This window comes from Cariama cristata, unplaced genomic scaffold (genome assembly GCF_000690535.1).
Source record: "Cariama cristata isolate BGI_N322 unplaced genomic scaffold, ASM69053v1 scaffold28483, whole genome shotgun sequence".
Lineage (NCBI taxonomy): Eukaryota > Metazoa > Chordata > Aves > Cariamiformes > Cariamidae > Cariama > Cariama cristata.
This window is the reverse complement of record NW_009610665.1, coordinates 66,246-90,320: the sequence shown is the minus strand read 5'-3', so window position 1 is coordinate 90,320 and position 24,075 is coordinate 66,246. Positions and strand designations below refer to the sequence as shown.

General features: G+C 38.7%; 1 protein-coding gene across 1 annotated transcript in view; it reads left to right on the top strand.

Moving 5' to 3' along the window:
• The window catches only part of WDR7 (WD repeat domain 7), a gene marked incomplete at both ends in the record, with an annotated part of 88,587 nt that overhangs the window by 8,100 nt on the left and 56,412 nt on the right, over window positions 1-24,075 (top strand). Inside the window, 6 exons of the mRNA XM_009697956.1 lie at window positions 2,888-3,657; window positions 4,213-4,301; window positions 8,568-8,657; window positions 10,692-10,810; window positions 12,425-12,548; window positions 19,152-19,265. Coding sequence (XP_009696258.1) covers window positions 2,888-3,657; window positions 4,213-4,301; window positions 8,568-8,657; window positions 10,692-10,810; window positions 12,425-12,548; window positions 19,152-19,265 — 1,306 coding nt within the window. The remainder of the gene's footprint in view (window positions 1-2,887; window positions 3,658-4,212; window positions 4,302-8,567; window positions 8,658-10,691; window positions 10,811-12,424; window positions 12,549-19,151; window positions 19,266-24,075) is intronic.

Genomic DNA, 24,075 nt, shown 5'->3' with positions numbered 1-24,075 from the left:
CCTGTGACCAAATGCGAATTTTCCTTCTGGTAGTGCCTTAACTTCGTTACAGAAGTGAAATGAATTTTAATTTGAGGAAAGACAGAAAGTAAAAATTACTTGATTCTAGTGGAATAGCAGGTGGTATTGAGGATTTTGCCAGGTCTGCGTTTCATTGTTGGAGAGTCTTTTGGTATGTTTTGAGTATTGCTCTGTGTGTCTGTGCTTTTGATATCTAGTTGTTTGTTTGTTACAAAATGAGTGCATTGGAATAATGTAAAATATTTATGCATATTTGTTGAGAATCATGCTCAAAGTGAGCAAGAACTAGTGAGTGCAGCCAGCAAACCAATAATTGTGCTTGCTCTTCTCCGCTTCAACACCATACAATAAAATATACCTGAGTTTTCATTCCAGCTAAGTGAAATATTAGCAGCCTGAAATTATAAGTCTGCAAATTAAAGAAAGTATTAGTGTGGTAGAAAAATGAAGATTACAATATCAAATAAGACTAACATAATGGATTGCTTTAGATAAATATGCTTTGTGCATATTAACTTTAGACGGGAGTAAAGGAGCAGTTTCTTACTCTGTTTTTTCCCTGGGGCTCTGGCTGTGAAACAGTCGAGGGGAGAGGTTATTCTTGACTTGCTCTGAAGTCACAGTCAGAAATGGATCGGGAGGAAGCTGTGGCTGGATCATCAGCTGCTCTTGATGGCAGTCAGGGTACGGGAGCCTCTTTTTGGACCCATCAGTTTCCAAACATAAAGCTGATGTAAAACTTTGGAGAGGTTTGTTTTTCCTCTGGAAATTTTTTTACTGTAAAAAGCAATCTCACAGTCTTCAGGGATGTACAGTAACTAATAGGGACAGAAGAAAGCAGAGTGCTTTACGAGATACAAACCCATATGAATGAGAACCTTGAGAATTAAAATAATATGCTTATTTCAAAGCCAGGTTCATACACTGGAACAATAATTAAACGTGATGCGATGGATAGTATATACTTTCATTCCAACAGCATTTTGGGGATCTTTACAGCTATAATGGAAAAGGAATATATAAAAACTACTTCAGTTTTCAAACAAGTGCTATGAAATTTGTACAAAAGCAGCCAGGTAGTTGTAGGACTGAAAATGCTTACTGGCTTGAAAAAAGGCTTTGGGAGAAAATAAATGGTACATATGCATGTCCCATTTTCTAAGTAGAATATGCATTTGTTTCTGTGATTCAGAGTGATAAATACATTTGTTACGTGTTTGGAAGTAGGATGAGAAGGGTTGAAAAATGCAAGATAATTGGGTGTTGGTAGAAATAATGTAGTTTTTCAGCTTGGCAGATTTTCAGTGGTGACCACTCCTATGAGCCAGGGTACGTAAGGCTTTGTAAGATGTGCACGTTGCTTCATGTCAGTGAACAAAGGAAGCACTGTATCGGGAGAGTAAAAACCTATCACAAATTAGCGTATATATACAGAATGTTCACATTTTTGCATGATATATGGAGTGTATATTAGTTACTTGTGTAGTCTGTATATACTTGTAGTGTATGTGTGTAGATATATATGCATACCTATTTATAAATATATATACAGTGTATATATAAAAATTGTAAGCCTTGTTAATTTCAAAATCACTATCCTGCTGTAAAGCGTGCTTGGGGGGTTTAAAAAAAGACCACAGAGAATGGAAATTTTAGAGACTATCAAACTCAAAGAGTTTATATTAGTGTTAAGGCTGTTGAGTTGTAGATGGGAAAAGACGCAGAAGCCTTGACTGTATTGCTTTTATTGGTGATATATTAAGAACTTTTGGGTTAATTCTACTTTGAGTAAAGGTTGGTGTTTTCTGAACAAACCATTAGCCTGTATCAGTTGTGGAAAAAATACCATTTCTCCTGCAGCCTTTCTTAAACTTGTGTAGCGTAATGGCTTTTGTATGCTGCCTTAGACTTAGCTGCCACTTTGAGCACAGGGTTTAACTTTGGCAGCGACCAATGCAAGCATCAGGAACGCTGCTTCATCGCTGAGCCTAGTAACCGCTGCTCCTCTGTGTTTCCTTGCTCTGACTTTGTAATTCTGTGCATTAAATATGAATATTCAGTCTCATGTCTTTCAGACTGTTAATTAAATTGTAAAAGCAGAGAATTAATATTTTACTTAGATTTGAACAAGGTTTATTTCTGTTAAGAGATTCTCTTTTTCACTTTTTTGAGGAAACTAAGTACTTGAGCAGAATTTGGTGCTGGTTATGGAGAAAATAAAGTTCTCAATACTTTAAAACTTATGTTGATGTTCTTTTGTCCAGTTTCCTTTTCTGACTTTTTTCAGTTTTTATCTCATGGCATTGTAACTTTTTTTTTCCCTCTCCTCCCCTTGAGAGGAAGGGAAGGAGGAAGAAGATGAACTTACATGGTGGAGTGAACAACAAGTGACACACCAATTGCATATCTGGGCAAATTTATTAGTTGCTTATTTTCCAGTGGCATAAACTGATACTATGCTTCAGTATCCAAATCTGAAATATTTAATGTGTTTTAAGTTTAATAACAAAATGTTGAAATTGTATTGTTCCTTGGAGTTTAACTATTACCTTTTAGAATTCATGAGGAAGAAATGTGAACTTCTGTCTCATCTAGAGAGCTCTATTTGTCTGATGAACTTCTGTAAGTGAAATTTCTGTATTTTAGCTGTGAAACACTTGATCACAAGTCAGACATTCCTGACATCTTGAAAAGTGCTGTAAAATTCTTCACTGATATTTTCATAATGTTTATCACAACATGTTTTATACCCATGCGAGTTTTCAAACTTTGATAATCCACAGCTTCCTTAATTTGTGAATTAACTTTGTGAAAAGTGTTAAGAAAGTAAGCTCATTGAAAATTCAAAATATTTTCTTTTTTTCAGGGGAATTTACCTAAATATTCCCATAACTCTCTGATGGTTCAAGCTATAAAGACTAACTTAACAGATCCAGATATACATGTGCTCTTCTTTGATGTTGAAGCCCTGATTATTCAGCTACTGACTGAGGAGGCCTCCAGACCCAACGCTGCACTCATTTCTCCAGAGAATTTACAGAAAGCCTCTGGCGGGTCTGACAAAGGAGGCTCCTTTCTGACTAGTAAACGAGCAGCCGTCCTCTTCCAGCAGGTCAAGGAAACAATCAAAGAGAATATAAAAGAGCATCTTCTTGATGATGAAGATGAGGATGAAGAATCGATAAGGCAGAGAAGAGAAGACGGTGACCCAGAATATCGCTCTAGCAAATCTAAACCATTAACTTTATTGGAATATAATCTGACCATGGATACAGCAAAGCTTTTTATGTCCTGTCTTCATGCCTGGGGCCTGAATTCTGTTCTAGATGAGCTTTGCCTTGATCGTCTTGGGATGCTTAAGCCACACTGTTCAGTGTCCTTTGGCCTTCTGTCTAGAGGAGGCCACATGTCTCTGATGCTTCCTGGCTATAATCAGCCTGTAGGCAAACCGTCATATGATACCGTGGAGTTAGGAAGGAAAATGTCCGTTACAGAAGGACTCGGAAAGGGGACGTATGGTGTATCACGTGCAGTCACCACTCAACATCTCCTGTCTGTTATCTCCCTGGCCAACACACTGATGAGTATGACCAATGCAACTTTTATCGGAGACCACATGAAGAAAGGTCCGACCAGGTATGGCAAATATTCACTTGAACTTGTGGTAACTTTCTTTCAGAGTTTCTATTTTAATATAGCATTTTAATTTGTTTAATTTTACTCTGGGGTTTGATGTATTAAATGGCTATGAAAACCTCTGGTACCTAGATGGAACTGAGTGTATTTCTTCTTTCTTGAACGTAGTATTTTTTTTATGCCAAGTTAACTATATTGCTTTGACTGGAGTGAGGTAACTTGCAACGTTAGTAGAACATGGAGTTGTATTAACATATGTGCCGGTAAGTCTGAGAGGCCATTTTTGTTCTCCTTTTTAGTGTTTTTTATTTTTAAGAGTTTTTATAAAGAGTAGGTAAAATTCTAAATAAAAAGAGGTGAGCTTTTTATCACCAAAAAATAAACTTGAAATTGTAAATAAGATTTATTTTTTTTTTCTCCTGTCAAACTGACTGGTTTTTATAGGGTTGCTTTTCAAAGTTTGTTTAGTCACAGTATCTTTAGCAAATAATCTCTCTTCCCCGCCACCCCTTCCCCTATCCTCCTTCTCTCCCTTCATGTGTATTTTGTGTTTAGGCCCCCTAGGCCAGGCACTCCTGAGATGTCAAAAGTGAAGGCACCCCCTTCAATTTCAAGTCATGCAGCCCAAGGACAGATTAAGCAAGGTAAAAACCACTTACTTTGGAACAATTTGATATGTCATTTCAACTCTTGACACTGAAGTTACCACCTTACTATCAAGTGATAAAAATATTGCTAGCTTCTACATGGGAGGAAAAAGTAGTATATTCTAGATAAAAATTTTAATGAAGACTGTTTTAAGAATCCATATAAGATGCTGATACTGTCATGAAGTCATTCCCTGACAAGGAATTGTTGCATATTTTAAGTGCTCCCAAGCATTCTGGTGTTGAGGTGATAGTAAGAGGTTTAAAGTCTGTAACCAAGGGCTATACAGACTAATACAGAAATGTTTGTGTGTGTTATAAACTAAACAATATAGGTAAACACCTAAGTAGTATGTATACATTTCCTCTCCTTTTTATGAAGGAGGAAGAAATTATTTCATTTTAACACTACTTCTACCACTGCTGCTATTTTCATCACTTGCGATTATGAAAGATGGCAGTGGATGATACTGAAGGATCCTTTAGTAGTCTGCATTGTATCTTTCTTTTTGTGAGCATAATGGTTAAGTGCAGGAAGTAGAACAACGTGTAATGTAAAAGAAGGACGTACACAAGATTAGACGTGAATTTTCTACTGGAGCAGAGTGGGGACTAGAGCTTCCTAAAGCTCTTCCTAGAGCATGTCCAGAGAAGGGCAATGAATGTGGTGAAGGGTCTGGAGCACAAGTCTGATGGGGAGCGGCTGAGGGAGCTGGGGGTGTTTAGCTTGGAGAAGAGGAGGCTGTGGGGAGACCTGATCGCTCTCTACAACGACCTGAAAGGAGGGTGTAGCCAAGTGGGGGTCGGTCTCTTCTCCCAAGTAACAAGTGATAGGGCAAGAGGAAATGGCCTGAAGTTGCTCCAGGGGAGGTTTAGATTGGGTATTAGGAAGAATTTCTTCACCCAAAGGGTTGTCAGGCGCTGGAACAGGCTGCCCAGGGAAGTGGTGGGGTCACCATCCCTGGAGGGATTTGAGAGAGGTGTAGGTGTGGTGCTTAGGGACATGGTTTAGTGGTGGGCTTGGCCATGCTAGGTTTATGGTTGGACTTGGTGATCTTAAAGGTCCTTTCTAACCTAAATGATTCTGTGATTATATTCCTTGGGGCAGTGGGAGCACGCAGGAACAGTCCTGCTGGGACTGGAGAGAGAGAGGAGGAAGAGGTGCCTTCCTGCTCGCTCTTTAAATTAGAGCTGCTGTCTGATGGGGCAAGTGAGCTACTCCTCTTAATGCCAAAAATAAAGTGAGGGTACACCACCATGACGTGGCCAATTCTGACTTGAGCTCAAAACTGAGGAGCAAGGGAGGTGTTGGGCAGCGTGTGGGGCGACTTGTGGGGAGGCAGCTGGGGTGGGCTGGCGGGGGGCGAGGGCAGCACAGGTCAGTGGAGGGTGCCTCAGGGCCAGCATTTGCCCCTGGGGATAACAAACCCTGCGTGGGACCAGCTGAAGGTTGTTTAGGGCTTGAGGGGAACGTGTGTCTGTAGCCTTCGCCCTACGTGTTTTGCTGTGTGATAAAGAGGAAGGGTATGCACATCATTGCTCTTCTTACAGTTCTTCGGGATTTTTGTGGATGTCAGTCTAGCTGCATCCATATAGTGTAGGGCAGAAGAAGAAAGGTTTTTCTGTTTTTTCCATAATGCGTTTGGTTATTTTTTTTCTTTTTAACTAATCTGTAAAGCAGATATCCTTCAGGACTTATTTAAAATTTCCTTTGAAAATGGCAATTATCTTTTATTTTTAACTTCTGCCTGTTAACTGTTAAAACTCTTCAAGCTACATGAATACAGAGAAACTTGCACTATGTAAAACAATTGCATTTTGCAGAATTCAAATACTTTGTCGTTGTGGTCTTTACCACAGGGTACAGTCTTTAAAGGCTTACATTAAAGCTACACATACATCTTTTAAAATATCTTTAAACTGTGGAACTGCTCTTGTATTAGAGAGCTAGTAACAGGTAACTTACACATCAACTGTGTGATTTTCTTCACTCGCATGCAAAGAAGGGGGATGTTTATATCTGAGGAGGAAACTTGCCCATCAGCAACATTTGTGTGTGTGTATTCTTTTCCTAAATATAAATATTATTTTACTGTGGTCTTTGGAAAGGGAAAAATCAGTTTCAGGAGCGGTATGTGTCAAGCTTTTTTCATGATCAAGGGTGCTACAGAAATAGTGAAGTAGCAGTCAATAACAAAAATCAGAAATAAATAAATAAATAAAACAAAAACAAACAAAAAAACCCACCCAAAACCAAACAGGACTCTTGTCTCAACTTGTGGGGCTTTTTTGGTTTGGTTTTTGGGGAGGTTATTTGTTTTGAGTTTTGTTTTGGTTTTGGGTTTTTTTTACAACCATTTACTTTTCCTCTTTGAAAGATAATTATTTGAAAGGTCAGGATTTCTCAGAGATGGTGTCTATATGGCAAATTCAATGCGAGAAAAAAACCATATTCCTCACAGAGAGGGTCTATGTCTGTGTTTTGGTTTTGAAGATACAGTTTCATTATGATTTTTCTTTCCTGAATGACAACTATGTAATTTTTCTTTGAAACAGCTTTGCTAATTTTGGGGACAGGCATACTTTGGTTACCCAGTGGAAATATTTATAACTTTATGAGAAACAAATGATAAAAATGAAATTCTGTGTGCTGTCAAAAATATGGACAAATATTCCTGTTCCTAAATGGTCGTGTTTTTCTGTGTCTAGTAGCATGTCTAGCTTGCTCTTGGGGGAACGTGGGATTGTTTTGAAGTTGTGCTCTTAGATTGCACGTTCCCTTGGTGTCTTACCTTTACATCCCATTGTGCACTACTTGCAGTATCTGGCTACTGATTAATTTCTAGTGCTATTATTCTTAAAGATCAGTTAGAGATACAATTAATGCATTTTATGACATGCTTGATCTCCATCAATTTGACCTGTATTTGTCCTGAGAGGAGCACAGCTCTGTGCTGCTGGGCCAGCTGCTTCCATTACAGTGATGGTTGTAATTACTGACATTGGAAGAGCCCGAATAACTACAACAAAACGAGGCAAAAAAGAAACTTCAGAGTAAGACTGTAGTTTCAGTAGGGATTGGGTTTGTGTTTTTGCAAACAATCTTTTTCATAAAATAAATAGCTTTTATTACACATCTACTGAAACTAGGTTTTGCTGTTATGAAGTGATTTATGTTAGTCATCCTGTCACTGTACACGTGCCATGGTGGTGCATTTGTGCGGAAGGTATGGAAAAAGGAGTTCTGATGCAGATGTCCCACAGTGACAAAAGAAGTTCACTGCATGAAAAGCAAACAGACCATTCAGAAGACAATGCCAAATCGGTTCAGGAGCTTGAACCCATTGTTATTCTGCAACGGAATAAAAGAGGGGGATTAATTTGAAGATGCTTGTGCATGACATATGGTAATTTCTCTATAGGAAGGAAGTGTCAGACAGTGACCTCTAAATCTCCACATTGACCTCGGGTTGTAGCGTGTGTATGCCATAAGGTCTGCGCATCTTTTCATGTGATAATATTAAGTCATGAAGCATTAGTGGTAGTATAATGTTTAGAACTGCCTTTAAACTACATTTGCACCAAGAAATGATAAGGTTGACAAAATAAATGTCACGGATGCTGTTTTGCATAACATACTTGAACTGTGCTCTTCTGTAGTTGCTTGCCTGTGGTCTTACGCTGTACCATTTGTATGCTTTTGCTTTAGATTTTTAGTCCTTTCTTTGGTATAGGCTTAAAATTGTTTGAATGGAGACACATATTTTAAATGAACCTATATTAAAACTAACCATCAGTAATACATTCTGTGCCATTTTAGAGTGACAGATGGGACAGCCCAGGTTTAAAAGGGGTTATTTCTAGGGGGTTTTAATGAGTAGTGCAAATTCCAAATCTTTCTAAATATGGGAGAAACACAAGAAGAAGCAGCGAAACTCCTGTTTTTAGAATTCCTAGTCAACTGTGCAGTCAAACCAAATCTTGCGATCTAAAGACACATTTGTACTCGCTTTATTTACAAGTACTTTTGTGTTTTCAAAACATGCAAGTTTCTGTTAGTGTATCTATATTTCTCTGCAGTTGCATGTCTTCCTCTCACTTGCATTGCACTTCTTGTAAAACCTAGAAGTTTTTTTGAGTTTAATATTATCAGTTTCCTCCAGTTTTGTTTTTCATTCTTCAGTGATACTAATCTGTTTTTCAGAAGCTGCTATCCTCACTTTCCTTTTTTTTCTCTTTATTTCTTCTTCTTTCCTCTGCAAGTTGCTCCTGCTGTTTCTTCTAGCACTGAAGCTGGTCACTCTGGCTCTGACACTGCTCCTACTTTACATACCTGTTTCTTAGTCAATGAAGGTATTCTTTCCTCACTTTTCTATCTATTTGTCTTTTACTTTCAACTAATATCCCTTATCATTGTTACGACATGACTTTGATTTGATCTACATAGGAATTTTTCTTTGAAAAAAAGAGAGGCAATGAGGTTTTTTTGTATACCTTGCCATTAATGCTGGTAGAGGGTGAGCAGATTCAGTTTGCGTGTCTTGGATCATCTGTAAATTCAGTTCTCTGGTGTATCAAAGATGATATTTCAGATCTTGTTTGGGTTTGCTGTTGGCTTTTGACAAAATATCTCAGCCCTTTTTAAAGTAGGGAAAATACACGTGCCTTTACCCCCTCGGTGGTGTACGGAGGAGGGGAGCCACGACACACGTGATGTATTGCCCGTGTGGTGTGTTGCACGCAGGTGCCACATCCCATCCCTCCGCTGCGGGGGCGAGTGCCGCTTTGGGGTGCGCAGGTTCAGCCCCATCTAGAGCCTTGGGAAGGCTGCTGGGCTGAGCTGCGGGCACGTCTTCCCTCCTGTCTTGAGTGAGCACCAACCCGCTGTAGCCCACGTCCCAAATTGAAAGGCTGTGGGTTTAATGCTCCTTTTAAAATGAAACAAACAAAATCTGTTTCCTGTCACTTAAATATTACTTTTGGTGTTTGTGAAAACTTAGGGTTTATTTAAACTACTCCAGTTTTGTGTTGGGGATGATTTTTTTTTTTCTAATAAATATTTATCAACATTATGAAGAATGCCTTTCTGCCAGAAAGATTGGCACAAAAAGCAAACGGAACAAAAACCCCTTGTATCCCTGTAGGCAAGTTGCTTTAAATAGGAATTTTTATGCCCATATTACTAAGCTATACACTCCTGCTTTCATGCATCTCAAGTAGAAACAGCGCTCTCTTAAATTGGTAATTCCTCTTTTTAATCCATTTCTCTTTGAGGAAAATTGACATAATGATTTCTTTTCTTGTAGCACCATGAAGAGCTTTATTAGTTAAAATATTTAGATTTTTATGCTCGGTATTGCTGACAACTTAAAAATATAGATCTATATGCTCACCTGGATTATTTCTTGAGTTTCCCAAGTCAATGTGGAACATAATACTAAAAGAATTCTTTTGTGCAGAGTACTTTACAAGCATTTTTACAAGCCACGTTGTTTGAGCTTGATATGCTTATCTTTACTGGTTTTAGCTACACAATATTGCAGGCTTGTAGTAAGAAGGCACCTGAAGTCAGATTTAGATGGAAAGATAAGGATAATAGACAAACATGCGCTTGTACATATTTGCATACCTTTTAAAATGGGACAGAAAATTCTATGTAATCTTTCTAGTGGTAATTCATATGTTAGGTTTTCTGTAATTGAATTATATCACACTTGCATGTAGGTCATTAAATACCGTTATAATTAATGGCAATTATGGTTCGAACAGGGCATCTAAATCTTGAACTCAGAACCATGGCTTACGCTTTTGAAAAAAATTGACCATAATACTTTTAGAGACTTTTTTGTATTTTTTAATGTATATTGAATATATTCTTAAGGGCACAAGTTTAAAATCCAAGCGTGTGACTAGATATACTGAAGTCTTTTTGAGAGGGGCTGGGGAGGAAGAGGGATGTTTGTGTTTAATCAGGACTGATCTGAGGCAGTCACCTGCTGATGTCTTATATGACCCTTGCACATGTTTGAGGCCTGAGCAGGTAGTTCAGGAGGCATGACTTCTGCCTGGAAGAGCTCGTTCCTGCCTGATATAGAAAGCACTTGCACTGTACAGCCTGCCCTGAGGTCAGCTGGAATCAGTAAAGATGGGGTGCAGCCCGTGATGGGGTGAGCTCCAGGTTCCCATGGCAGAAGAAACAATTCTGTTGTTCTGCTGCAAAATTGGTTCTTTTTTTTTTTTTTCCCTCTCCCTCTTCTCCCACCTTCTCCTGAAGACCTCCTACATACCAGGCTAGTGACCAATGTAAATTTACTTGATGGCATTTTGAATTCAAAATTGTGTCAGTGTTTATTATGTTTATCTTCCTGTCGTGATGTGTTTTAACAGGGTGGAGCCAACTCGCTGCTATGCACTGTGTAATGCTCCCTGACCTCTTGGGGCTGGATAAATTCAGACCTCCTCTTCTGGAGATGCTGGCTCGCAGGTGGCAGGATCGATGCTTGGAGGTGATTTCAGTAGTAATTTTGTACTGCTAGGTTTTTGGGGTTTTATATTGTCTTTTACTGATCACATTTTCCCTTAATATAAAAAAAATGCATAATCCTTTTCTGACACAAATTCCTGCAGTTTTTATTTCCGATTCAGTAAGTTAATGTTCCAGTTCACCTGTCAGAATGTTGAAAAAGTGATTGTGTCTCAATATATGTAAATGTTTTTTGTTTTTTATACCTTCTGGATTCTGTATGTATCTTTTAAAAGAAATTATTGGATTAAAAGCTTTCATGATTTCATTAAGAATCTTATTAGGATTAAAAAAACTACCCTATATTTTTCAAGAGACTGCTGAGTTGCTTTATTTCTTGGAGCGTGTATACAGTGGCCAGTAAATGGTTTGTCACCCAACTGTTTGATAAATGACTAGTGGGCCTTAACACTACACCTGTGCTGTTGTGGCAAAAAATTTGCTGACTGTGCAGCTTTCCAGGTAGGGAAGGAGTGACAGAGCTGGGTTGTAGGCCGTAGGTCCTCAGTGGTCCTGTAACTTAATTGGGAATGAATATGGTTTCTTTGCTACCCGATTGCCTGTTCTTTTGCTAGATAGGATATACTGCGAGATGGTTTCCCAAGAGGGTAATTACTTTGAAGGTCATTAAAATTTGTAAGCAACAGAAGTCCAGTTACTGGATATCCTTAGGTGTCAGGGTAAAGTATTTATATTCTGTTTGTCCACAATTTTTTATTTTACCTTGATCAAATCTCTTGTGCGTTAAATCTTTTAGACCAAAAATAGTGTGTGTATTTATGAACTCTTTAGCTGGAAAAAGTGATATTAACAGGGGACAAATAGTACAAGATGGTATTTTGTATTTGTTGGTGTAAAAGCTCTTTTTTGTTTTTGTTAAACTTTGAGAAACCTTTTTATGTATGTTTTCCTCTGCTTTCATTGTTCAGTCTTTTATAATATGTAGTAAATGAGTAAATCTCATGGGGAAAAATATTTTTTAAGCGATTTGCTTTTGTATTGCAACATTCACGACATTTAGAAAACTTTATTCATTGCACATTTGGAATTTTAGACCCAACTTTGGCAATGCTATAGAGAAGAGTGATCACAAATTGGTTCTGGAAAACTAGAATTGTGTTGGCCTTTCAGTGCATCAGCGCAAACATAAGGCTCAGCCTTATTTCCTGGAGTGAGAAACCCGTCTTGCCGTTCACTTCAGGGGACGGGAGCCGACCTCGGTCGGTGTTGCTGTCTGCGCCGAGAAAGGCACATCCAGGGGGGCCAGGAGGAGGTGGGAGGGCTGTTTGGTTTATGTGCTGCACTCGTGCCGGGGACTAAGTTGTGACATTCATCCCCCGGATTTCTGATGGGGCTGCATGTCTTTGCTGTGTCCTGTTGAGAGTCATAGTTGGGACTTGTCCTACTCGTGGTTATTTTGCATCTGTGTTTAAGTTGGCGAGGGGTAGGGAAGAATGAGCGTCTTCTAAAAGCTCTAAAAACTTCTGTAGAAGTTCCTTCTTTCACTGGTGCGTTTTGTTGTTGCTAAATTATGCTGAAAACACACTGGTAAGTATTTGATACTTGAGTTTGTATGACATTCCTGTTGGCTTCACAGGTAAGAGAAGCTGCCCAGGCCTTATTGCTGGCAGAACTGAGAAGAATCGAGCAGGCAGGTCGGAAAGAAACCATTGATGCGTGGGCTCCTTATTTACCACAGTACATTGACAGCGTTATATCACGTGAGTAATGTCAGGTTAAACCTGACAATAACTTGGTTACTAGATAAAAGAAATAAAAGGCATTTTGTACACAAGATTAGTAGCAGTACTACCAATCTAGGGGAAAATTCTGGGGGGATAATCCAATTACATAGAAAAACTTCTTGAAATTTTCGAAGTAATTTCACAATCCTAAAATCGCTTAAGGTCACTCATGTTAATTAATTAAATCGAACTCTTCAGTACATCTCATTGGGATTGGAGTATCTTTTGCGAAGGCTGTCCCTGCTGCTGAGGGGTTAGGCTGCAGTTTGGCGTTTTCAGGGAATAAACCTGCTATGAAAAGGGCTGATAAAATTACAAGGTACTGGTGGTAAAAGACTGATGTTCCTTTTCAAAGAATGTATAATTAGATTATAGAAATTGTTATAAAGGGATCCTTTGGCATCCCAAGAGTATAAAAGGATTCTGAAAGGAGCTAATGCAGGGTTGTGCAGCATACATCCATCAGTCTCTCTTACACATTTGATGCAAGCCTTGCTGGGTCGGGTGTTCAAAGCCATTGGCCACCAACTGCTGCAAGAAGATACTGTGTAAAGATTAGTCTCCAAATAAATTAAATAGCTGCCCACCACGATTTAATTCGCTGTATTTTTCTCCAAAGTACCTATTTTCATTTTATTCATTGTTACTAAAGCAGAGGTTGTGCAGACTCTAATAGAATATTCTTGGAAGATCTATCAGCATCACGAGATGCTCCATTCAATTATCTATCTAGAAACTTGCCTTATAGAATAATGTCCAGATGCATCTACTGTATACAACAAACCAGTAAAAATTTATATTGTCATGAATAAGAATGTTTGCTTTTAACTTGTAGGTGCTCATCTTTCTCAAAATAAGATTCTTTTTCCACTGAAGAATGTCATTTCTATTCAGAGAAAGATCTCTATTAAATACCAATTGATTTTTGAGAAATGTGTAATAATCTTATTAAATCTAAATTGAATGCATAAATTACATGAAACATAGTACTTGAAAGTGATGTCGAGAACGTGTTGGTAAGACTGAGCTGTTGTTAATTAACGGCGTTCAGCCATGTAGCATTTGCCTTATTACAGGGATGTTGTTGCACTGTTAGATGTGCAGCCAGGCAGGGAATAATAAGTGAAAGTATGTTGTATATCCGTGTCAAAGAGCCTTGATTCATACTGATGGGTATTTGTACCATTTTGTGTATTAGGGTATATTTTTTTAATTGATCTTCTTCTGTGGTCAGTTATACTCAGTTTGTAGAATACAGCTATAGTTGCCCTTTACTCCAGGAGTAGCTGCTATAGCAACTGTTGATGATCACTAATTTATTTTCTCTGGAGTGATACTGGATGATCTTGTTAGGGGGTGAGGTTAGTGATGTAATTGTGTTGGTGAAGTGTATATAGACCACTCTGTGGTGCCTGCTTTAGCCAGTTGACTGTTTCCAATCAGGGAACTTCTTTTTAATATACTTGAAAACAACCAGTAATTCGTATTAGTTTCAATAATTTGCTATTTCTTGTACTCCTCATTTCTTAAACAATTACATTTGAAAGTTTGAGAGAAGAGCATGCAGTTCTGTTTTACATGTGTGTTAGTTGGAAGCATAATATTTTGTTCTGCCTCTTGTGCGTATGTTTGTGCTGAGGTCAGAAGCATGGCATGCGTTTTTATAGGAAGAGCCTGGGACCGGCTGGTTTAAGAAAAAACTTCAGTATGTTGTATACATTCAATTCAAGTATGTATACAGCAGTATTTTGGCCTCTGTTAGTCATTAGCAAATCAAAGCATATCATTTGTTTTAACACTAATTTAGGATGTGCTTATCTATCAGAACAAGAAAGTTTTAAAACGCAGGGAGAAAATATAAAATAGAGAAATCAGCTGAGTGTGGCTGAATGAATGACTTGAATGTAAATGTTCAATATTGAGGCAGTGCTGATAGTGAAGACCTTTCAAACAGGTCATCACTAGCAAATTGGAATTAGTTTTCAACAATGTTAATATAAAAAAAAATTCTGTGGTTCTGAATGAAAAGGCTGAGAAGGCATTTAATAGTTTTATTGTCTGTAGGAATGTACACAAAGATGCTGACGCTCTGAAGAGGAAGAACAATTAGGATATCAGAAAGGAGAAACAAAACAAAGAGCTACAAATGTTGCTGTTGTGGCTAAAGATTAAAGTGTATATATTAGTTACATTGTAAGACATAATTTAAAAGTGACATGTTTTTTTTAAAGGTCTGGGGAGGAATTGAAGGGGATAAGAATTATTTAGGATGGCCAAAATGGATGCAACAGACTTTTGAAAAGTACAGTTTTATGCTAGAAAGGTAAGGAGAAGAAATAGGAAAGATAAAGAAATATTGCTTTGATTCCTTCACTTCTCCCAGTTTTGCCCCTAGATATAGGGGCATAAATTGTTATCAGCATATTTTTGTGTCTAGCCTATGTTATTCCTCTGCCATAGTTCTTATATGCGTGATGTAGAAACAGTGCTTTTCTTGCACGTTAACAGGTTTCTTTTCATTAAAACAAGTGGTAATCGCTAATAGAAGCTTGCTGCTGATATGTGATACTTCGTCATACGCATTTAATTGGCTCTTGAATGAATCAAGTGTGTAGTGCTAGCAAACAGAGATGAAATCTTTTCCCTGTGTGCATATTTGGTGATCAGGTCCAATAGCCGTTTTGGGACATGACCTTGCTCGTACAGCTCAAGCAACTGGCCTGTCTCCCGGCATTTGGATCAAATGTGTTCAGGAGACTTGAAAGACAGGCAAACTTGCACAGGGTTATCTTCTCCTAATCTTTTAACTGATACCAGAGAGATTATTGTCCCCCTGTAGACGGTGGGGTGGAGGAGCAGGGCGAAAGCCAAGGGGACCTGACTTTCTGTTTTGGGGCTGTGCCAGCACACGGCCAGCGTGCTCGGCGGGGACCCCCTCAGCTGGGCCCGTTGTGCTGGCACTGCTCCCGGCAGCTCGCTCACAGCTGCCCACACGGCTTCTGCTTCGCACGATTTGCAGTTCAGATGTTCGGACGCATTAGGCTTCGTTTCACAGCGCCTTGTAGGGGCAACAATAAATCTTTGTTTTATTTGGGCCTTCAAATCCAAAATTGGCATGTCAGCTTGTTGACCCCACATCAAATGGGGATAGATGTATAAGTGACAGTATGAATTAAACCTTTGAGAGATGTTGCAGGTGTTGGTATTTTTCAGGCTCCCACAGGGAAGAAAACAGTTAAGCTTTCAAAGCTGCATCTTGTATCTACTAAGATTATGTTATGTGACTGTAAACATTTGCCGTGGCCTTGTCTGCTCCTCATTTGCACAGCATACAATTTTTTCTGAAATGCTGCATGGCCCGTGGGGCATTTGCCAAGGTGGAGTTCAAAAAGGGGAAAATGCTACTGCCTTTTTCTACCTGCTTATTTTTAAGAGCAAGGGCTGTCTTCAGTGTCAAATGCAAATTAAATTCTCTTTTTAAAGGGATTTCTTTGCTGAATTATTATGTTTCGTTTTTGTTTCTTTTATTTATTTTACCATGGTGAGCATAAAGGTTTTCTTCAAATGGTGAAGGCATCTGTTTGGGGCTCTGTGCAGTGGGACGTTCTTGGTGGTGGGTCTGCCCGCCAAGCCCTGGAGGGACAGGTATACTTTTTAAATATGTGATGTTACTGCAGATAGAAAAATGGCTCCTATGGCTTTAATGGAAAGCAAAAGGTTATCTTGCCCTGGCCTTTGTGTGCATGTGGGATGCGGATGGAGCCGGCAGACAGGCAGCGCGCGTGGGGCGGCTGGGAGCTGCCCAGCATCGATCGGAGCGGTGTGGAGTGAATTAATGCGAGGCAGGCAGGCTGGCTGTCACGGGCTGCCGGGATGCGGGCAGTGCTGCTCAGTCTCTGCAGAAATCTGTTCTCAGTGCTTGCTGCCCAGAAATTAAGCATAGACACTTCTCTTGCTTCCCATATTGCTAAAACCCAGTTCATTCAGGTAAATGTTTGTATTAAATTACTGTGTCTTTTTAAGTGGAAAATCTTAAATGTGGCAGCACAGAATTAAAGAAATTTAAATAGATAAATTGTGTTTCTCCTTAAACTGCTTCAAGTAATAATCCATGCTATCACTGGAAAGCAAAATAAATACAAAAAGTCTATAATAACGAATATGCTGTTGTCAGTTTTGTGAATGTATTTCTGGTAGAATTGTGTTTCTGTTAAAGTTTTATTTAAAGCCAGATTGAGTAAAACTTAATTAAAACTTCTGTCAATTTAAATGGAAGTTTTTATTGAGTAAGGATAGTTTGATTGGACCCCAAAGACTTTGCTATTTATGTATGTGGTTGATGATCTTACTTGTGTAAGGTTTCACTTAAAAGAGCACAAAGAAGTAAGGCAAATAATTTTGTGCTGCAACATCTTAATGTATTAAATGAATAATGACTTTCGGATGCTGCAGTAAATAGTAAATTGTAATAATGGCATAAGTTTCTAATACAAGTATATCTTACTTAATTTTCCAATAGTTTCTAATATGTCAGCTGGCATATTTCGAATACATTCAAGGCTGTATGGTCTTTTCACTTCAAAAACATGTTTCTAAGACATTTTTGGGGAATTATGTAGAAAACGCTCGTGTCCAGGAATACATGTTCCTTCTTACCGGATTTTCACTGAGAGATAATTTACTGTATGACATACATGCATGATGGCTTTTTTTTTTCCCCTTTTGGCTTTATCCACTCAAGTTTTTTTGGGGAATGTTTAATCATTCTGATTAAATAGATTTTTACTTATATTTTTATTTTAATAGTATAAAATTGTAAAACACTCTCCTGATTTTTTTTTTGATACACCATACTTAGAATAGACTTATGCAAAGGCACTGATTTCCTTCTGTTGCGTTATAACTAGTCTCACTAAGCTCTTTAGAAAGGTGTAGCACATCTAATATAGAAAAATCAGCCTCTTTTCAGCAATTTGGGGCTAGAAAGTTTTTGGGAAAGAGGTGAGGTAATAACTAAATAAATCAAAGACTTTGAATTTTGGCCCAGCCTAAACCTACTGTTTAGGGACTGCTAGACCCTTGGCTTTTACCCACTTGGGTGTTCAACCACAGAAAATGCTCCCTCTGAGATGAAAGCTCATCGGTCAGAGCATTCATACTACAGCTTTCAAAAGGCATGCAAACCTTCCCCCTTCTCTGGGCATGGAAAGAAATCAAAGCATTTCAGACTATAGAAGTGATGTTTAGCGAACAGCTAGATGCTTGCCATGCCTGCAGAGAATTAGCAGCTGCTTGTACTGACTGCAATGCAAAATGTAAAGCAGTGCTTGAAAAATAACCTTCCCTCTCCTTCTCAACACTCTGGCCGACTGCGTTGGCTGTACACGAATAATCAGTAGTGTTAGAAAAGAGTTGGTGCAGGAAGGCGAAGACCAAAACGTATTTTCACGAAGTGGTACTGGAATCCTGGTGTCTGTGTGGATACTGGTGAAGACCCTACGGAGAGGTGCCTACGGGCTGCAGCAGCTGCACCGTAACGGTGAATTCCTGATTTTTAAAAGTGTCCTGAATAGAGTTCGTGTGCAATTTGTAATTGCATGCCATCTCTGTGCAGTCATGCCAGCATGCTTAATGAAGTGATAGGCTATTGATTTGGCAGTGTGTTCCAGTCTGGCTGTGTATTTGTTGTCACTGGTTTTTTTAGATGTGTTGACACAATGGGAAGGATGTTCAGAAAGTTATTAAAAGGTACTAGTTTCTTTATAAAGCGGTTATGTCAAAATAAGGTTAGAAATTGCTGTCCGACAAAATCACTGTTATCACAAGGTATAAGTAATTACTTTGCTGTGAATCCTTAGTATTTAAAAACAGTACTAAAAAGGAGTATTATCTGGAATAGTCATGAGAATGTTAAGCATTCCGAACTGGTTTAAAGACAACCCAGAGTTAAATGGCTTTCAGGCGTGGATTCACAAACCTTGTTGTACACAGCTGACAGGGATTCCCCTCCTTGTGATTTATTATGATATCGTGCTCTTTTAGTTTATCAATCACATTCACATGTTTGGAGAAGACTAGCAAGTTACTACATGAAAATTACTGAGACCTGAAGTAACACAGGTTAATGATTTCATAAGATGTCTGAAAAGGGAGGAGGAGCAGCCGCAGGTAGAACAGGCAGTGCCAAGCCATTGCTGGTGCTGTCTGCCTGCCACAAGGCAGGGTCATTCAGAGACTTAACTTCTTGTTGAGATTTGGTTGGTGCTGACAAAGGGCTGTGGCCCTTTTCTTAATGGGGACTTAATGCCCTTGTGGATTGCAAAGCCCATGCTCCAATCAGTAAAGCAGCGATCTCTTCATAGAATAAGATTCTTGATAGTACAGGCTGACGTAGAGGGTGTATTGGGAGGAAGCAAATCTTAGCAGGGTGTCCCTTCAGTCCGCTTTTTTTTTTTTAATAGAGTTACGTTGCATGGTTCAGAATACCAAAAGATAATTACTTTTTTTTTTTATTCCTGATCTAAGGATGCTATCTACCAAAGTCACTGACTTTTGTGGGTGCTTGGTTCTTTCTTTCAGCTGGGGTAACCACGGAAGCCATTCAAACTGGTAGTGCAAGCCCAGATTCATTGGGAACAGAAGCAAAAGTTCAGGAAGAAGAGCATGATCTGGTTGATGATGACATCACGGCAGGTGAGCATTAATATAATGAATATGCTCTTGAATAAAGACCTTATGTGATTCTTCATAGTTATCCCTTAAATTATTTGCCTTAATGAAAGATCTGATCTAAGGGTGCTACCATCAGTCTGCGTGATTGAGTTGAGGGTTTGGTTTTTTGTGTGTGGGCTGGTTTGGTTTTTTTTTCCAATGAGTAAGCACTGCTAGTTTGTTGCCCATAGGATTCAAGTGTGTTTCATTTCTACAGTACTCATACAGCTTTTTACTGTTGCTCTAGTTTATTGTAGACTGGCAGGTAAAGTCAAGAGTTCTGGTCCATCAAGGCATATTCTGAAATGACAGACCATATGAAAATATGCATTTAATTATAAACAATTATCTTTTGATTCTTTTTTCATGCTTATTTATGCAGCGTCATAAGGAAAATATCTATATGCTCAGTATCCATATCCTTGGAATTCGAATGATTACAGTATGTATTTTAGCATATCATACTGCAGATTGTAGAACGTGTATCTCAGTTCCTTTTTTTTGGCTAAGCTTCGTATAGATTTTTGTGAAAGTCTAAAAGAAAACTGGTTATTCCTATTGACCTGAAGACGGCTAGTATGACAGATGTAGTTTTGGGTCAAGTCTCTGGTTGAAGGTGCCTGAGACAGGATTACTGCTGGTGGAAGAACAGCCTGTCTGGAGTAGGGAGCATTAACACCGGTTGGGGGTAAAGGGCTAATTGGAAATAGCCAAGAGGGAGCCAGGATGCTGGCATGCCTTTAGCAGCTAGGGGACGATGCGGGACTTGACAGGAAACAGTAATGACGAATAGAGGATGGACCCTTGGAAAAAATAAAAATAAATGAGTGAATAGGCTCGGCATACCCTGAAACACAGATTTCCCCAGCATATATGTCAGGGCAGTGTTTCCTTTGGAAGCATATACCATCTCCTTGGCTCCTCATCTCTTAGAGACCTTCTGGTGCTTTTTGTAGAAGCTTTAGCAATAGCAGTATTATAAAGAAGTGTGTGTTGTATCTGGAATGGTTTTCTGCCCCTTCCATGCCATGTGTTCTTTTCACAGGAAAGGTTGAAGATGGGGCACTTTAATGGAGTACGTTCCAAATTACGTGCCTGTTTTGGCTATGTGCTAGACTGAGTTTTGGGGTTTTCAGAATGCTATCTGCTATATTGCTACAGTCTGATGGTAGTAACAATTTTATTTACAGAGAAAGTGTTTGTTATTAAAAGCAGTTGAACTTTAAAAAAGTATCCTGAGTAAAGATAAAATTTTGGTCTACAGTTGAATACAATTAGTTCTTGTGTTAGTAGAATAGGAAAAGAAAAGAGAGTTTTGAGACAATTTAAACTTAGGAAAATATGATGCAGCTTCTTTCTCTAGTGGTCCTATTAAGGCTAATATTTATTGTAATGTGTTGTAAACAAAGTAATGCTGGTGTGCAGTGGTCAACAGGGTTCTTTTCAGTTCAAATTGAGATTCACCAAAGGCTTTCATTGATCGAAATAATTTTTTAAAAGGATCAGTTTCACATCAGAACTTTTAGAGATTAAAGCGTTTTGGCTTAGCTGGCTGAAAAGCGCTGAAGCCTGTTTCTGGAAGATACTTCAGTAATACACTACAGTGCCTCTTAAGCATTTAAAAACACAAACACAGGAGTTATTAGAAAGTTGAGTCTATCTTCAAATGCACTGAAAAATACATGCACAAATAATCTTCTGATGTGGTAGTGGTATGTGTTGCTATCTTTAATGCCTGAAAGGCTTTTCTGGATAACTGAAAGTAGAGCAAATGTTTTTTTAAAGAATTCACGTGTGGTCAACAGCATTTTTTTCCTAGTTAGGCATAAAATCTACTGGCTTCGATGACCAAAATTTTGCGATTCATCATGGTAAATTCACCTTTTCAAAATTTATTTTTAAATTTTTTTAAATTTTGTAATTTGTAATCTATTTGATTTTCAGTGTCATTTTAGGCTCCAAGATAACATCTCAGTTTTAATTTAGAAATGCAAATACATTTTTCCAGTAAGGAAGGGCAAAATTCTTTAAGAGAAAAAAAAATACACAACATAGTACTGTTACATATTTGGAAATACTGATATTTGTCTTTATGTTTTAGCAGAGGTGCAGCAGCATCTATAGGGCTAGTAAAACAAGGACATGGCTGAGCGCCTAACAGGGGTAAAGGGCCAAATGTCACCGATGGTGTGACAAAGGCAGGACTGTGGTGCATCGCTACCTTTGACAGATCCAGTTACTTACAAAGAAAATGATATCATAGCGTAAATAGGTTGTCTTTAGAAATCCCCTGAATTTAGCGTGTGGAGCCGTTTTGGAAATGAAGAACTTCAAGGAAGTAACTTTGAGGTTGCAGAGTGTTTGCCTCTGAGCTATGCAACATTACCTTAGTAATGCAAATAACTAGCATATCGGGGCATAACATGATATATGTTCTGAATACTGTGTGGATTGTACTTACACCTAATTGACAGAAACTTCTAGCAAGTTTAGAATTAATTTAGTTCTGATTAATTCCCAGGGTAACTGTAGATGTTTCCAGACTTAGGCAGATCTCCTGCTGCTGGCATTCAGCATTGCTTGTGGTTGTAATAGGAATGCCATGTTTTGGTTAAGACTTTGCTGCTGATGGTGCCGCGTACAACGAAAGATGACTCTTGCCATGAAGAGCTTATTCCAATCTCTGTTCTTCTAACTCTAGATAATACCGCCAACCTCTTCAGCATTGAAAAACGTGGAATTTTTTCCACGGCAATCACTTTTTGTAATGATAACCTTAGTCATGCTGGTATTGACAATGACACTTGCAAAGCACAAACCTATTCCTGGTTCTAATTAAAAACTAATTTTTTAAACATTTTTCCCCCTTGCATGAACTGAATGGCATGTACAGCCACCTCAGCTGCAAAGACTATAGAAATATAGACTGCCTCAGTTTTGTAGATAAAAGGCTTTCAAAAATAGACCTCTGTGTTGAAAGTTGTTAGGTCTGTGCCTGGACCACTTCATGGAGCTGTGCTTCACCTGGCAGCGAGCTCAGCCAAACTGCTGCTGCGGTGCTTCGGTGGAAGAGAAGGTGCACGCTGGAATTAATTTGCACCTTTCTCTCGCCTTTGTTTGAAGGAGTGGCGCCACGCATGTGTGTGCAAGATGGAAGCGAGTGCAAGCCCAGAGAGTTCTGCTAGAGGTTTTGTTCTAATTCGGGGAGATTCAGAGGAGTTTTATGTAAGACTCGTGGCTCTTGGGGAGAGGGGGTTAGATGTCCTTGGAATGTCGTTCCGACCTTAGCGAACAGATCTTGTGCCCCTTCACTGATTTGAATACAAAATCTGTTGTCCCCTATTAAACAGTAAACAGCTTATTGTTTTTCTACGCTTTGTTTTTCATAGCTATATGAAAATAAAATGTCCAAGGGTGGGAAATGGAAGGCACAGGCTGCTGTGCCCACGCTTTTGCCTGCTCCTCAGAGGTGACACTGCCCTGAGGAACAGAGAGGTAGCACTGACAACTCGCTTCAGCTGCCTTGCTCGTGAAATGATAACGCTCCCAACAGGTGGCCTGGCAGGTTAACAAAGTTAAGTACACTCTTATTGGACCAGTTATTCTGGTTTGCTATTTCCATAGATAGAAACAGTAACAGATACATTTTCATTCAATTCTACTTGAGCCAAGATAAACATTTTTCATTTTAGAAAACACTGTGATATAGCATAGTCAGTTGCTGCATCAGGATAGTGGGGAACTGAATTGAGATGCAATTTATTCCTAAGGATCTGTCATTCCAAAAAGCTGGGAGACAGGCGATGTGGACTGCTTTAGCTACAGAGATAAGGCTTACTGTTTGGTCCAGTCCATTGTCGCCTGCATGCTGCTGTCATACGTTACTGCACAGAACGGGAAGAAAAAATGGTCAGCCTTCTCCTTGTCCCTTGATGATCCCTTGCACACAGGGAGAAAGACCTGTTTGAAAATGTCTTGTAACAGGTTAAGGTAGTACACAGATGCTTTACAAAATACTCTTTGTTTAGCTGTGTAACCAAAATGAATCTCAGCCAAGCACGTGCTAACGTATGATTCGTACATTGTACAGACACAATTATTTTTGATACGAGAGTTCCAGTGGTTATAGTAGTACTTGTACAAAAGTTTATATGGAAAATAAAATCTGGGAATGCTACTGATAAGTGTTTGTCAACTTGAAAATTTACTCTTTTAAACCTCTTCTTTCTTTCAGTATTCACAAATCTATTTTTGTGCATAATGAGTAGTATTTTTTCAGCAATAACTATCCTTTAACTGGCAAAGTCAGAAGCAAGAAATATTGCTAGATTAACCCATACTCTAAACTTAAAAACAGCTCTTTAATCAGTGACAATATTTGTCTGTGTTTAAAGATTCAACAGGGATTGTGTTTCTTGTGATTTGTCTTGAATCTTACCACACCATCACTGCTGTTGAAGTGCAGCAGGACGTGGAATGAATTTGCAAACATTTTTAACTTCCAGCATTTTCTCATATTTTGAGCACTTCTTGTTTTACCTGCACTGTCTAGACTTTCTGATTTTGGTAGCATTTAACTATTTGAAGTAGTTTTAAATTAGCTGCTAAGTGATTATTCTTCTCTGTGTGTTATTACAATTTTTTACTCAAAGGCTTATGCTGTAACAGAAGAAAATACGTCAACAAACTGCGAACTGAAAGTTGTGGACAGTCATCTCAAGTTATATACTATGCTTTTTTTTTTCTCTGTTTAAATTTTTAATAGTGTATTGAGCTTCTGGACTACTTTGGT